The 15,465-nt window shown below is 35.8% G+C and overlaps 1 protein-coding gene across 3 annotated transcripts in view; it reads right to left on the reverse strand.

The window, feature by feature from the left end:
* Window positions 1-15,465, reverse strand: part of KAT6A (lysine acetyltransferase 6A) — a 102,364-nt gene that overhangs the window by 12,849 nt on the left and 74,050 nt on the right. For all 3 annotated transcript variants that reach the window (XM_071220163.1, XM_024578988.3, XM_045186596.3), the window contains exons 10-16: window positions 12,241-12,382; window positions 10,509-10,670; window positions 9,311-9,404; window positions 7,353-7,584; window positions 6,017-6,218; window positions 4,251-4,853; window positions 795-1,113 (exon numbers count right to left, since the gene is read on the reverse strand). In XM_071220163.1, the coding sequence (XP_071076264.1) occupies window positions 795-1,113; window positions 4,251-4,853; window positions 6,017-6,218; window positions 7,353-7,584; window positions 9,311-9,404; window positions 10,509-10,670; window positions 12,241-12,382 (1,754 nt within the window). The remainder of the gene's footprint in view (window positions 1-794; window positions 1,114-4,250; window positions 4,854-6,016; window positions 6,219-7,352; window positions 7,585-9,310; window positions 9,405-10,508; window positions 10,671-12,240; window positions 12,383-15,465) is intronic.

Below are 15,465 nucleotides of genomic sequence, written 5' to 3' on the forward strand. Positions count from 1 at the left end.
GCAAGGCAAACACTGAAGAATAGGCAGCATGATACACTGGCAAAATCTTCAGGCTAGGATGCAAATGACTAAAGTGTGACCCAACTCACATATGAGACCCAGTTTCTTCATTTCTAAACAGGAAATGGCGACAAGGGTATTTTAAAAGTAAATCATTGACTGTTTAGCTATGCCATTAAATTTAACCTATTTTGAGGCACTGTTACTATTTTTATTAGAAATTTATTACTAATTGAGTAAGACACTTAGAGATATGATTCAGGAAGGATTCCTGAACAGATCTGAACCACGTCCAATTACATGACTCTGAGCTTATCTAAAAACCTTCTTAGCATTTTATTCATTTAATATTTATTGAGTACCTACATTAAACACTCAGCATACCTCAATTAGCAACACAGATTAAGTCTATAGAGCACACATTCTAGTAAAGAGTTATTACCCAAATATCTTCCTGATGCTGTCTAATCTACCTACTAACTACAGTTTCAGATAATGAACAAAAAAGGATTAGGCAGAAAAAGGACAATTTCCTAACAGCAAGATATTTTCTGCAGACACAAAAATAGATCCTGAGTTGAAGGGGAAACTAGAAAAAATCACTTTAAAAGGAGAGCGGACTAAATGTGGGTAAATACACTTGATACAACTTTTTAGAGATTACCAAGTCATCCGTTAGTTGCTTAGAAGGTTATGTTAGTTTTTCAGCCTTTTCACTGAAGGGTTTACAGCTGTCACTTCTGTATCTTTAAAGACAATAAAACTACAATAAGCAAAAGTTCTGTAAAACATACCATCAACATCATCTGACTCTTCATCATCGTCATCATCTTCATCTTTAGACTTCCTCTTAGAAGAGGATCGACACCTGAGAACATCCTGTGAGGATAACCGATGGAAGTATCCTCTAGAGAAGAGTTCATTGTCATCCTCTTCTTCCTCTTCTTCATCAATTTCAAATGTGGGTTCTAATCTTGGCATTGGCCTTTCAGAGTCAGAGTCTTCAAAAGGTTCATCTAAGACTTCTGTGGTCTCAGAAATAGTTTCTGTGACCACACTGCTATTGTGATGTTTGCGCTTTCGGACTCTCCTTCTACGGTGAAGAATTGGTTTCTATTTAAAAGAGAAAAAATTTTATTAATAGTAGTAAACACTATCATTTCTATTAATAACATGACTAATAGTTTTTAAACCTAATAGAATTATCATACATAAAATGAGGGTGCTGTTTAGCAAAAGATATTTTGAATATTATTTTAAAATACGATGGTAAGATACTGCATAACCCTGTACACGTGACTCAGTTGGAGCATTGTCCCATGCACCAAAAGGTTCCAGGTTCGATCCCTCGTTAGGGAATATTCTTAGGTTGCAGGTTTGATCCCCAGTTAAGGCACGTACAGGAGGCTACTGATAGAAGTTTCTTTCTCCCTCTCCCTCTCTCATCAATAAACATATACCCTCAGGTGAGGATTTAAAAAAAAGATACTATACATAATGTATCTTAGATACACAGATGTTGGATACCTGAATACAACTTTGTAAAAGAATAGGCAGCCATGCCCAAAGAGCAGATATTATAATTACCTTATTAACAGTTCAGTTAAATTAAACACCCTAGGAAGTTGTCTATTTCAGTACTGAAAATGACACATAGGCTAAGTCCCTTAACTTCTCTTTTCCTCAAGAGAAAAAAAAAAAGAAAGAAAACACTTTCTTTTTGTTTCATAGCTCTACTATGAAGGTCAGCAGAACTATCAGTGAAGTGGTATGCTATTTTCATGAGCTATCCATAGAGTTATATTTGAATGCAGAAATATGGAGCTGATACATATTTACTTGATGTTAGTGAAGCATATAAACTATAAAATAAATCTGTTGTTGGCACAATTTTGTACTAAGGTTGATCTAATACCTTAAATAACACAATAGCAAAAAACAAAGATGATGCACCAGAAGTGATCTAAGCCAAATTCCCTCATCCTATAGAGGCCAGAAAGGTTACAGGACTTAAGGCCATGCATTCAGTCAGTGTAGAAATGTCTGTAAAATACAGTCTCTGACTCCCAGTCAAGTGAATTTCTTCAAGACTTCAAAAGTACTTTGTACATGATATTCCTTTTTTACATAAACAAATAGCATAATTTTATTTTATAAATAGGCAATTCAAGCCTAGGATGGCAAAGATATATTCTTCATGGTCACATAATGAATAGCAGAGTTAGTCAAGAGTTCACTTTTTCTCCACTTCAAATTTACTAATTCTTCTAGTTGAGAATACAATTTTCAAAATAGGCTAAACATGGCCCTACTCTTTGGAAAAATCACCAATTCTAGGATTGGGGCATAAAATATACAAGTTGAAGCTAAAACATCTTGTAGTACCAGAAAGTAAGGAAGTGCTCAAAACAAAACAACTCTGAAATGATGAGGGCATCGTATATTAAAGGGACACAGGAGCGAAACTGAAAGAACTCCTAATGACCAAAGCTAGAATAATTTGAGCAACAAATTAAATAAAGTAGCGGTATTGGATTATAACCCAAAGTATGAAGTCAATCTCTGTGAGTCCATACTGATATAAATAAAAGCATAAAGAAACAGATAAAGGAGAATGCATAAACAAACAAACAAACAAACAAGAGTGCATAAATATCTCAGGCAGAATTCTAAGTAAATACAGGTATTCTGCTCTTAAGGAGTAGAGTATTACTCCCCATATCTTAAGTGTGGGCTGCGGACAGCGACTTTCTTCCAAAGAGCACAGTATGGACAAGGGAACAAAGGAGTAGCTGACAAACACAACCACAAGCCAGGTGGTAGAGGCTAACAACTGTGAAAAGTCATTTGGTATACATATCTACCGACAGTAGATACCCTTTGCAGGATGTGATGAGAACGAGACTTTACCTCTGTGGTCTTCTTCTCAAAATCACATTACCCCATTTTAGTATCATGAGGAACATTCCCAAAACTTTCAAGGTCATCAAAAACAAGGAGTCTGAGAAACTATTACAAGAAGGGCCTAAGGAGACATAACTACTATCAATAACTGTAATGTGGTACACTGGATGGGATCCTGGAACAGAAGAAGGACACTAGGGAGAACTGAGGAAATCTGAATAAAGTACCGTATTCTGCCATGTATAATGCACATCCATGTTTTTGTGCATTATACTCGGGATTATCAGACCCATTACACCCATAGTGCGTAATCATTATACCCATGTGTAATGTATATCCTTATTTTTCCCTCAAAAAATATGGACAAAAAGTGCACATTATACATGGCAAAATATGGTATGTACTCTAGTTAATAATTAATTGGTTCACTAGACGTGACAAATGTACCATATCAACCTAAGAAGTTAATAATAGGAGGAACTGGGTTTAAGGAATACAGAAACTCTCTATACTTTCTTTGCAATAATTCTAAATCTAAATAAATCTCAAACTGTTCTAAAATTAAGAGCCTTTTAAAAGGGAACAGCCCTACCGTTTTTTAAGGGTCTGCCAAAGAAAGAAATGATTTTTCACTGATTTGGATGAAAGCTGTCATCCCACTACAGGGTGGCTCATCCAGAGCGGTGACAGTGTTCAGTCTGGCTGGCTTGTGGCCATGCTTAAAGTTCACTCCATAGCCTGGGACATTTCTGGTATACAGTTTTACAAAATTCACCATCATCGTCACACGGAATTTATTAACAAACTGGCTCTCATTCAAACTTTGCATGAGGATGAAATACACAGCTTAGAAAATATTTCTAAAACAAAGTTAAGTCAAACTATTGGAGGAGTTGACGGGGAGAGAGAGAAGGGGGGTGAGAGTACGGGAACCAGTGCCACCCAAGGTGAGATGAATGGCTTCGCTGAGCACCCCTACAACAGACATCCACTTCCCATGGAGCTGTGTAATACTTGCCTCTTCTTTTCTAACAGAAACATTTCTAATCTAGAAATGCTTTTTAAATTTTAAAAATCCCTAGAAGTCATGATTTAAATATCAAACCAGTAAGCCAAAAAACAGTCTGTCAGACCTTAAACATGCTTGTGACTTCTAAGCTAATTCCCAAGGACCAAAGAAATAATACCCACATTTCAGATGTTCACTGGGAACAATATACTAAGGCTTCAAGTTAAAAAATTACACACTAAGAATTTCTATATTTACTGTTTCAGAACTCTAGGACAACAACTGTATACAGTAAGCTGCAGTTGGAGGGGAAAAAAAAGTCAAAGAAACGCCTTACCTTTCGCTTCAATGTGGGCTTCGTAAGAATTGGTGGTGAGCTGGACCGAGGACTTTCCGGCTCCTCCTCCTCCTCGCTGCTCTCACTGAAGCCCCTAAGGAGAGCCCTGTCACCGTCACTATAGCGACGGGGAAGTCTGTCATTGCCTTCTGCTAACCTGCACTTCAGAGCCTCGGGGCTTTTCTTTAACTGTCCTCGCCACAGGTCAACCCCCTCACTGAGTCTTCTTTTGGGAATGTCTGGCTTTCCATCCTGGCTTGGCTGCTCCTGAAAGGCTGCCAACTGTTCCTCACTCTCAGTGTATTGTTCTTGGGAGGTTTCTGATTTTTCCTCACTTTCTCCATATTGTTCCTGAGGAGTTGATGACTCTTCCAAGAGCAGTTTAGAATCTTTATCCCCAAAACGTTCCTGGGTTTTTTTATTCTTCCTCCCCCAGCGGCCTCTCCGAGATGGCTGATTGTTTGCAGGAAGACTATCACGGGGAAGGACTTGTTTGTTCAAACGTGTAGAACTAGCTGGTGCCATAACTTCTGGTTTCTTTTCATTTTCTATTGAAGAATAAGAATCTTGTTCTTTGTTCTCCCGAGATGTAGACTTTACCACCTGATTTTAGAAAATAAAACCATACTGGTTAATTTTTCAGTCTTACCTGATTATATCTCCTATTCTGACCTTTTAAATACTACGAAAACAGAGTTTTGAAAAAGAAAATTATTAAATAGCTATCATGAATACTTCTTATGTAACAGATACTGTTTTAAATGTTTTATAGGTGTATCTTCACAACAACTGTATGAAGTATAACTAATTACATGCCCATTTGGCAAATGAGGTAACTGAAGCACAGAAAGTTTAAGTAACTCGCCTCGGATCATGCAATAACAAATGGAGAAGCTGGGATATAAGCCCGGGCACTCTGACCCAAGAGCTAGTGCTCTTAGACACTATGCAATACTATCTTCAATAAACAAAATGAATGTTATTGTTCTTCTAAATCTTAGCTTATGAAATTTCTGAGATAAAAAGTTATAAACAGAGGACATGGGATTTGGGGCTTGAGCCAGAAAAAGGGGATGTTTGAAAAAATTTTCTGTAATTATTTTGATTTATTTTTATTCTGAACATTTAATTTTAAAATTTAAATTACACTAAACAGGAGCATAAAATTGTTCATGGTTATCAAAGAAGGACATAGATTTTTAAAGGATGAAAGGACTGCTTTAAGAAAAGGTATACATCACATGAAGAAAAATATTGAAAACTATAGTCTCTCCCTTTAATGGCCTTAACACATTACTGGCTAAAGACTTACTGTTTACCTACTGAACTATTTAGTGCTCTCTTAAAAACATACACATATGTCTCCATTATTCCATGTCTTATTTTTAAGGAAAATGTATCTTGATTTCATTTTTAACAACAGTCAGATTTAAATTCAATTCAGATTCCTCAACTACTATGTAGCTTAAAATTTAGCTGCTTATTGGCATTCTGGCAAGAAATATTTAATCATAACTAATGTAACAAATTTGAAGGATCTCCTCTCCTGATAATCTGAGGCTTAAAAATATACAAGTAAGTAAATAAAACCCAGTTCTCCTGAAACTTCTATCATTAAAATAAACTCTGAGAGTCTGATGTGAACTTACTGTGTGTATGTACGTGTGTGTGTATCTTAAACCAATACAGACTGTTGTTTGTGTATCTCATCAAAACCAAAAATGCATCCTCATGCCATCGAAAACAGAGACTACTCATGTCCTTACACTTGTTTCTAACTCTCTTTCCTGGGGCTCTCCGTTTTCTTCTTCATCAGCCTCCTCTTCCTCCTCCTCTGAGACAACAGAATTGGAGACTATGACAGGGGTCCAGCGCAGACACTCTGGATCTACATCGACGGGTCGCAAATTCAGCTGAAGCTTTGCCATGTGATCCTGAATGAGTTTTTCCCGGCGGATAATCACAAATCTGGAACCAAAGAAAAGTTTATAGCAACCAACAATGGACAAGGAGTACCAAACCATGAATGTGGAGGTACAGCCTACATGTGAGGATAAATGCTTTAAAATGGCAAGACTGGGAAGCTGAAATACAGAAATAATCATCACATGAGGTAGCTAAAAAAATATGAAGTCAGATAAATAATTCACGCACAACTACAGCAATGGATAAAGTTTTTTTTTGTTTTTTTAACTACTGTATTTATTTTTAGAGAGAGGGGAAGGAGGGAGAGAGAGAGAGAGAAACACTGATTGGTTGTCTCTCGTATGCACACCCCATTCAGGGACTGAACCCACAACCCAGGCATGTTCCCTGACTGGGAATCGAACCAGTGACATCTTTGAGAGATGATGTCCAACCAATTGACCCGTACCTGTCAGGGCTGAATGAAGTTATTTTAATCACTTATTGTCTCAAACTTTCCTCCTCAGGAATTTCTGATACTTTCCTGAACTCTCCCTCTTATTCTCCATATTTCTAGCTCAAATGCCTCCTTTTTTCTTGTGACTTTTTCCCAACCACTCTAGATCAGTGTGAGCTCTTTCCTTTGACTTTATTTCATTTTGTAACACGTATGTGAAAGTAAATTATGGGTATAATTTATCTGACATTGTTTCTAGGGCTGAAGAAGCTCCCAATACTAGAAAATAAGATTAAGGAGTTTAGGTTCAAAGGTTAGGAGGAAGGCAAAAAAAAAATAGTGTAGAAAAATATGGCCCTGGCTGGTGTAGTTCAGTGGATTGAGCACAGGCTGCAAACCAAAGGGTTGCTGGTTTGATTCCCAGTCAGGGAACATGCCTGGATTGCGGGCTGGGTCCCCCGTGGGGGCCACGTGGGAGGCAACCACAACACTGATGTTTCTCTCCCTCTCTTTCTCCCTCCCTTCCCCCTCTCTAAAAATAAATAAATAACATTTTTTTTAAAAAAGAAAGAAATATATGGTCAATAGTATCAAATATCATAGAAAAGAAAATAATGTCTGACAATCACCAAGTATACTATTTGTATTAGTACATGTTCGTCCATCAATGATTTGGCTGCCTGATTCAAAAACTTCACCTAGTTACCCTTTGACGGTATACAAAGAGATAGAGTACTCACTGGTCACTACGAAAGTCCAGCATTCTTAGGTGGTGGAGTGTGGAAGTAATGTCTTGAGGGCAGATTCCAGTCAATTTGCTTAACTTCTTAATGCTGATTTGCTTGTCATTTTGGTGATAAAGGCACTCCAATATTACACTTTTCCAATAAGCCATGTAGGAAAGACGACCTAGATCGGATAATGGTTTCTCTGGAGACCCTGCTTGGCCTTCACGCTTTGATAACAAATAACCTAAAGAAACCCCCAAAAACCAAATATGTCAGAGAGCCTTAAATAGGCTAATTCACCAAAATAACAATGCCTCCTTCCATAACCAATCTAAGTATTATAGACAATAATAATTATAAAGATAAATTCCTTCAAGAAAAAAATAAAAATTGCAAAATTACTTGAAAACCAATTTGCAGGAAGATTACATAATTTATATACATTGAATGTTAGATTAGTATTACTACTTTGTCTACAGTTAGTGTAAATCACATTGTTAAAATAGTGAAACTGTTAAAAATCGGGACTTCATACTGAGAGGCTGCATTAGTAAGGGTAAGGCAACACAGGCTTTTATTTAATGTACTATGCTAGTAAACCCCCCTTTCATGTTTTACTTGGACCACTAGATGGCAACAGCTTTTTCTGAACTGAACAACACAAAAGAATGCCTCAGAGCTTATGTAATCTTATCTATCAAGACTGGGGTTCCTCTGTGCGCAAATCAGATGACAATCTCTCACTTCAACCAAAGCTCTCCTCACATTTCCGATCGCCACGATTCTCGGGAAACAAGTGTGTCAGCATGAGGTGTCACTGTCAATGTGTCATGGTGCTGTTTTGTCCTCTCTAGTGCATGACTCTTAAGAACAGGGAAAAAATGGCATAAATTCTAAAGGAAAGTATAGAAAATGGAGATGGCAGAAGAAATGTTTTCTTGTCATTAAGGAAAACTTAAAATCAGTCTAAGAATGGTAATTTGGGGAAATACATTACACTACAGAAAATAATTGAAGACACACTGGAATCACACAGGCTATTGTTTGTGTATCTAAAAAAAATGACTGATTAGCATTTTCCCCTCACTATGTCACTTAATGGCATAACATGTTCAGTCATGAGTTCTATTTCAAAAATATATTGATATTCAAAGAATAATTTGAGTTCCAGTCTCTACTACTAATCCAAAAAGACCAAGGAAATATATAAAATAACCAATTTTATTTCCAATAAAATATGATCAGGTGTATATTCTAAGGCCAACTAAAAAAAGCTTCACTAGTCTATATAAGAATTAACTTCTTAATACTGGCAATATAATTATCTAGTATTTAGAAGGATTACCTGTTAACAAAATCCTTAGTGTTTTTAAACCACTGTTTCTAAATATATTTTTTAAATATTTTTAGTAGTGTCTGAGAAAGTGTTTCCTCAAATATCACTATTTTATAATCAATATAAAATTCACTGCAAACATACATTTACTTTCTATGCAAGATTATCAATGTGTAAAACAAAATTCAGGTTCCACATGACCTTTTTAGAACCATCAGCTTTCAATATTTAACTCAGATTAAATTATTAACTGTCATTTAATTTTAAGATATTTAAAAGTACATCACATATTTTTAACCATGAGGTAGAGAGCCTGTAACTAAAAAACAATGCACAAAAATTGGGCAGGTGCTGCACTTTTTTATTGATACTAATTTAAGTAGTTATACAATGTTTTTTGTACTGGTGTTAGAATTACTACATAAAACTAAATTCCACTGTAATTAAACAGTTGCAGATTAAAGGTATTTACTATCACATAAAAGTTGGTTGGTATTTAATATTAGCTATTTAAAAACATTTAATGTCCAACCAAAAAGAAAAAAAAATCATGACTTTAAGTTTTAAAGTCATACACACACACATACAGAGATCCACAGGAAGAGGTAATGAGAAATTATGTTATAATCCTTACTGAAATCGATGAGAAACCTGCCATAGCCCTTACGCTGGTATTGGGGAAGAATCATTATACAGGAAACATTGTATTTCTGTTGGCAGTGCTTTTCCTGGTGGAGAAAATAGAGCCAAGTTTTAAAATTACAGGCTGGTAAGACTGAAAAGTAAGGCTAATTATTCAGAAACAAAGACTAACAGTCAAAACCACAGCCCTGGTCCTTGGGGAATAATACACATCAAGAAAAAATACCCTACTGGGAGGAGATAGGACAATGTTAAGTCATTGTCATTACCTACAAAGCAACTATCCTGGGAGAATAAAATTATAAGATAAAAAGATGCCATCTAACACCATCTGCAACTCAAAAACAGTATGTCAATGCCTATGATGAGCAGAGGAATCAGAGCCCCAATCAATTTGCAAAGATACAAATTATAAATCAATGTAGCACTCTAGAAGTGAGAAGACTCACCATCAACTATTTTAAAGTTTCTTTTATTTCATCCTCTGGAGATACACAGGGCAATCCCACCTCCCTATAAGTTGTACCTAACTCTACAAAATATAGTCCCAAAGTGTTGGGTACAAATATATTTTTATAAACCAGGCAGTATGTCTTAAATCAATCATATATTTAACTACTGAAATTGTATACTAACAGAATGCTTGCTTATAAAGCTAGCTGCCCTTCTACTTAACTATTTTATGCACTTAGCTTTTACCTTGGGCTTGCTCAAATAAGAGAATATCTTTTTGTTGTCTGAATACAAAAGAAAACCTTTTCTATCCAACAGAATGAAAGATTAAAGGAAGAAGAAAAATATCCTGTAATAAAAATGGCTTCTACTCTTATTTCTATGCCTAAAATTCAAATTAGGAAGATTTAAACTGAGAAAGAACTTAAACAGGTAATGACTCTGTTTATTTCACAAGTTCCATATATTATCACCATGGGAATAGAAGTCATTTTAAAACTTTTCCTCTTGAGCATAACCAGCAGTTCATGTTCCTAGGAGAGTATACAGTCCGTTGAATGTTACCAAGCACCTTCTAGCACTTGGTATGTTTCTGAATGTTCCTTCTATTTTTCTTTCTAAAAAGCTAGATGGCACCCAGGAGGTCCTATACCCTGTAGTATCTCCTAGTGAGAACCAGTAAAGATGGTTTCAGATTTACATACAAATTCAAATAAACTGTAAGCTGATATACTTACTTTAGAAAAGTAGCCTACAAGGTGGCAGCCCTTGACATCATTCTGTGTTAGTACATAAAAAAGAAATGGCTCCACGTCATAATAGAGTGTTTTGTGGTCAAGAAACAACTTTGCCAAGAGACATAGGTTCTGACAATAAATGGTACTCACATTCCCATCAACCTAGAGGAAAAAAAAATACAATAAAATGATCAGCAGAGTGTCCCTTTAGTTCCAGAATACACATCAGGTACAAGCACCTCTGAGTATCCACAGTTCAGCCTCAGAGAAGCTATCAGTGAACACAGTGGAAGCTATCCCTAGATATGGCAGAATTACAGTACTTGTTGTTCTAAGACAACTAAAGATAAATATAAACTACTGTATTCAACAAAGCACAAATAGATAGATAAGGAGGTGATGGCCATTTCAGAAATTGCAATTTTGGGTTTTATAACAACATTTATTGATTGCAGGGATCCTTCAGATGGCAAGCTGATCTGATTCCTTTTTAAAAAGTATTTAATGTAACAGAGGATCTAAATGCAACCGCTTCTAGAATACACATGTAAATAAAACAAGGTATAATTATAATCTAATCTGCACCAGCAGCCAGAAGCAATGTAATCTGACTGCCATGATTAGATTTATCGCCAAATAAAGCTGTCGAGGAAGATTTAACTATTCTCAAAAGCACCAAGCAGGCTCCCTGGCAGCGTGGCAAACACGATATTTTCTGGACTTAGACTGGCCAAGATCAGCAGCACTAGGCTACGTTGTTCCTGACACCCCGTGTTCCTGGGAGTTGCTAAAGCTTGCTCTTTTACGAAGATGCCAATGGATGCCCATATTAGACCCCTAAGACAATGGCATTTCAAAACTGAAACCTCTTCAACAATTTTAGTAATCAAATATTACATCTTTAAAAATACCCACCAATATATGCTTAAGCTGAGAAACAATGTACTCTTGGGTATCCTGAAACAGTACTATATACCACATCCTTTCCCTTTCCCCTTCCCCCAAGGTGAAGTGCTTCACTATGCCTCAATTAAAATAAAGGCTTAGGGAAGATCAAGAAAATGAGAGACTGAGTAGATCCTGAAAACCTGAAATTCTTTCATCATTCTAGTAATGTCCATTATAGTAATTAACAGAACTGAGCACATGGCACGCACTCAATACTTGGCAATCAAACCACAGAACTGAGGATCAAATTAAATACCACTAACAACACAGAAGAAAAACAAACATAGCATAACTCATATCATCATGATCAAGTTAGGAAAACGTAGTAAGATTTAGTACCGCTATTTAAATACATCTCTACAAAATATCCCTTTAAATAGAACTACAGAAATCTTTTCATTTAAACGCCATAGTTCATAGGTCCTAAGAAAAAATTTAATCACCTATAAACATGTAAAATTGGTTGACATTTTACAATCAAATGGAATCTTACAAATCATTAACAGTACTTTTTCCTTCTTAATGCTACATGAAATATGAAGATGTATTACAATTAATCATTAATTTAATAAAATAAAAAATAATTTATTCTGGATCAAGGTTGTAAACTTGGTACCATTTGTATTGGCCTAATTCTGCTTCTCATATAGCAGAATTATCTGACTTAATAGTGAGTGAGCAACAGTAAAATAACATTCCAAAAACATCAAGTTGCACAATTAGATATAGTACAGGTGGCACTATATTTGAAAAGGATAAGACAACAACTAAATATCTACTTTACCTCAAAGACAGATATGTTATTCTTTCTGTAAATCTCATTGGCAGGAGGATGGAACCAACCACATTTCTTCATGTGCTGCTGTAGAATAGTTCTACTTTTCATATATTTTAGACAGAATTCACAAAGATACAATTTAGGCAGCCTGTAAAAAATAATTTTAAAAAGGGCTTTATATTTTATAAGACTTTAAAACTTCCACAATTCTTTTTTGACTCTCATTACCACACAGGTAAAAAGGTAGAGAATGTATCATTAACCCCATTAATTGGATGAAAGAAAAAGACTAAAGATAAAACTAATTTGGATAACAGTATCCAAAGTAATCCAAGTAATCCAAGTAATTAACAGCAGGAGAGCAAGGGTTTGAAATCAAGACACTTAATTTCATGTTCTTCCTATTCGACTAATATTTTGCAGTCTTTTTAAAAGTTACTCCTTTGAGACATACAAAAATACCTCACATTCTCTCATTGATAATTCCTGGTAAACAGAAAATAAAGTCTACCTTCGGAACATACCAATAAATAAAGAAGACTTTGTCAAGCTATAGATTCTTCCTTCCTTTATTTAATCATTTATTCATTAATAAAGAAAACCAACATTTGCTGAATATTGACCGTGTGCCAGGCACTGTGCTAGGTACACTAGGTAGAGAGTGCTCAGTGACATGGACATATAGCGAATGTTACAAAAGCAAATTTTTTGTCTTTGTAAGTACACAATTTAAAAACTGGTATGTTTTTTCAAGTTAGGACATACTATAGTACCTCCTTCCTCCCACCCCTGGAACTCTGGCTTTCCCTCTGGTTAAATATCATATTAAATTCTGCAACTCAAAAGTCTATTTTTCAACAAGTGAAATAAAAGTTCAATTTATTCTTTTAAATGTTGTCATTACTTCGTATTTATTCAACAGTCTTGCTGTTCTGGCAGTTTAACAGGACTTCTTTTTTTTTAAGTGTATTTTATTGATTATGCTGTTACAGTTGTCCCAATTTTATTTTCCCTTTACCCCCCTCTGACCGGTACCCCCTTCCCTCCAGCAATGCCCCTCCCTTAGTTCATGTCCATGGGTTGTGTAAGTTCTTTGGCTTCTCCCTTCCCTATACTATTCTTGACATCTCCGTCTATTTTGTTCCTACCAATTATGCTTCCTGATCCTTGCACCATTTCCCTCTTTCTCTCCCTTCCTCTTCTCACTGACAACCCTCCAAGTGACCCCATACCTATGATTCTGTTCAATAGGACTTCTTCCTTATCTGTTTTATGAGGAGGTAGGCAATAAAGTTAAGGGATCAAATCAGTTGATAAAGTAATGGAAGAGACATAACCTAAATTAAAAACCAGGGGCTTCTATACCTATTTTAGTCTGAATCCAGAAAACCAGATGGCTCTTCTATTAGAAAATACACACCCTGTATGACCCCTCCATCCTAAACTGTGTCCAGAACTGGTCGTGCCCTGCTAATCTGAGATCTGATACTATCGTTAAAATTGCATATGCAAAATACTGAATGATACTGATGACAAAAAATATATAATTCACACAAATTACTATAAATAAGTATTGAGGCTGAAGGAAACTTAAAAAAAGTAATTTAGTTGTTATCAGTTTGGATAGCTCGTCTTTAAAAAGATAACCCTGACTCTGGCCGGGTGGCTCAGCTGGTTGGAGAATCATCCTGTACACCAAAAGGTTGCAGGTTCGATCCCCAGTTAGGGCACATACAGTAGGCAACAGATCGGTATCTGTCTCTCTACCCCCCTCCCAAAATCAATAAACATATCCTCCAGTGAGGAGTAAAACAAAACAACACAAAAAGCTTTCCCTGGAATTAAAGAAAAAGAAGATTAACACACACACAAACGTTTGACATGTTAAAGTGTGAAGACCATAACTATTTTTTTTCAAGTGTTACTTTAGAAGCAGTTTTGAAGCATAATTATTTTTATGAAAACATTTAACTAAACCCTTTCCCAAGGTGTATTTATGGAACGTTAGTTCTATATGCACTGAGTGTTTCATGCTAAAATAAGGGTGGGAAAAGGCATGTGATTTTTTTTCCTTCTGCCTTGGGATTCACATTAGTTCTTTGTATGTAATCTCACATCCTATTCTCAAGCTGCCATTCTGGACACTAAAAAGCTTCCAAGGAACTACTGTGGTGTATTTCTAAATGTAGAATGTAATACTATTTTCCAAAATCTCTACTATAAGCCAAACCAAAACAACCTAATATTATACATTAGTACAAAACTTATTCCAAAATAGTACAAAACTTATTCCAAATACTTATTCCAAAGCAAAGTATCCTTTGCTACTTTACTTTGCAAGCTGTCTCAAAAACCCACTACTAAGAAAGGAATGGCAGAAGAATAAATAGCTTTCGTCCCTTCTTTACCATCACAACTAAGAAAATCTCAAAATGAAATGGTCCCAATTGTAAACTTCATCATCTAATGTGGGCACTAGATGTATTAACTGAGTCTCAAAGGTGCCCCTCAACTACCTGCCTTCCTGAATATCTGGATTTTGAATAATTTCTTCTTAAAATGGAAGTAAAAGAATGAGGGTCTCGCCCTGACCTGCATGGCTCACTTGGTTGAATGTTGTCTCACTAAGCCAAAGGTCCCCGGTTCGATTCCCAGTCAGGGCACATGCCTGGGTTGTGGGCCTGGTCCCCAGTTGGTGCATGTGAGAGAGGCAACCAACTGATGTTTCTCTCCCTCTTTTTCTTCCCTCCCTTCCCCTATCTCTATTAAATAAATAAATAAATAAATAAATAAAATCTTTACATTAAAAAAAAAGAATGAGGATCTCCCTATGCAAATATAATTCATACCCCCCCACCCCCGTAGGCAAATGACGAAGAAAGGGAAGGAAGAAAGAAAGAACCAATGACAGGCCACTAAACTTTCCAGATTATGGTAAAGATAAATGCCAACTTTAAAAGCATCTAATTAAACTTTTAGGTCTCAGTACAGAGACATGAAAATAAAATACAATTTATTAAGGTCTATGAGAGAAGGCATAATTTGTTGTAAAGCTCTTGTAGGTATCAAATTGTTCAAGACAACATCAGAATAAAATCAAATCTCTGAGAAATTACTGCCAAGTCTTACTTGGGTAAATTATGAGTTCATGCTATTTCTTTGGAATAGCAAGATGGAAAGCATTTTATTGATGAGTGAAAAAAAAACCTTTAGCGAACATTATAACATAAA

The sequence above is a fragment of the Desmodus rotundus genome, chromosome 13 (assembly GCF_022682495.2).
Source record: "Desmodus rotundus isolate HL8 chromosome 13, HLdesRot8A.1, whole genome shotgun sequence".
Classification (NCBI taxonomy): Eukaryota; Metazoa; Chordata; class Mammalia; order Chiroptera; family Phyllostomidae; genus Desmodus; species Desmodus rotundus.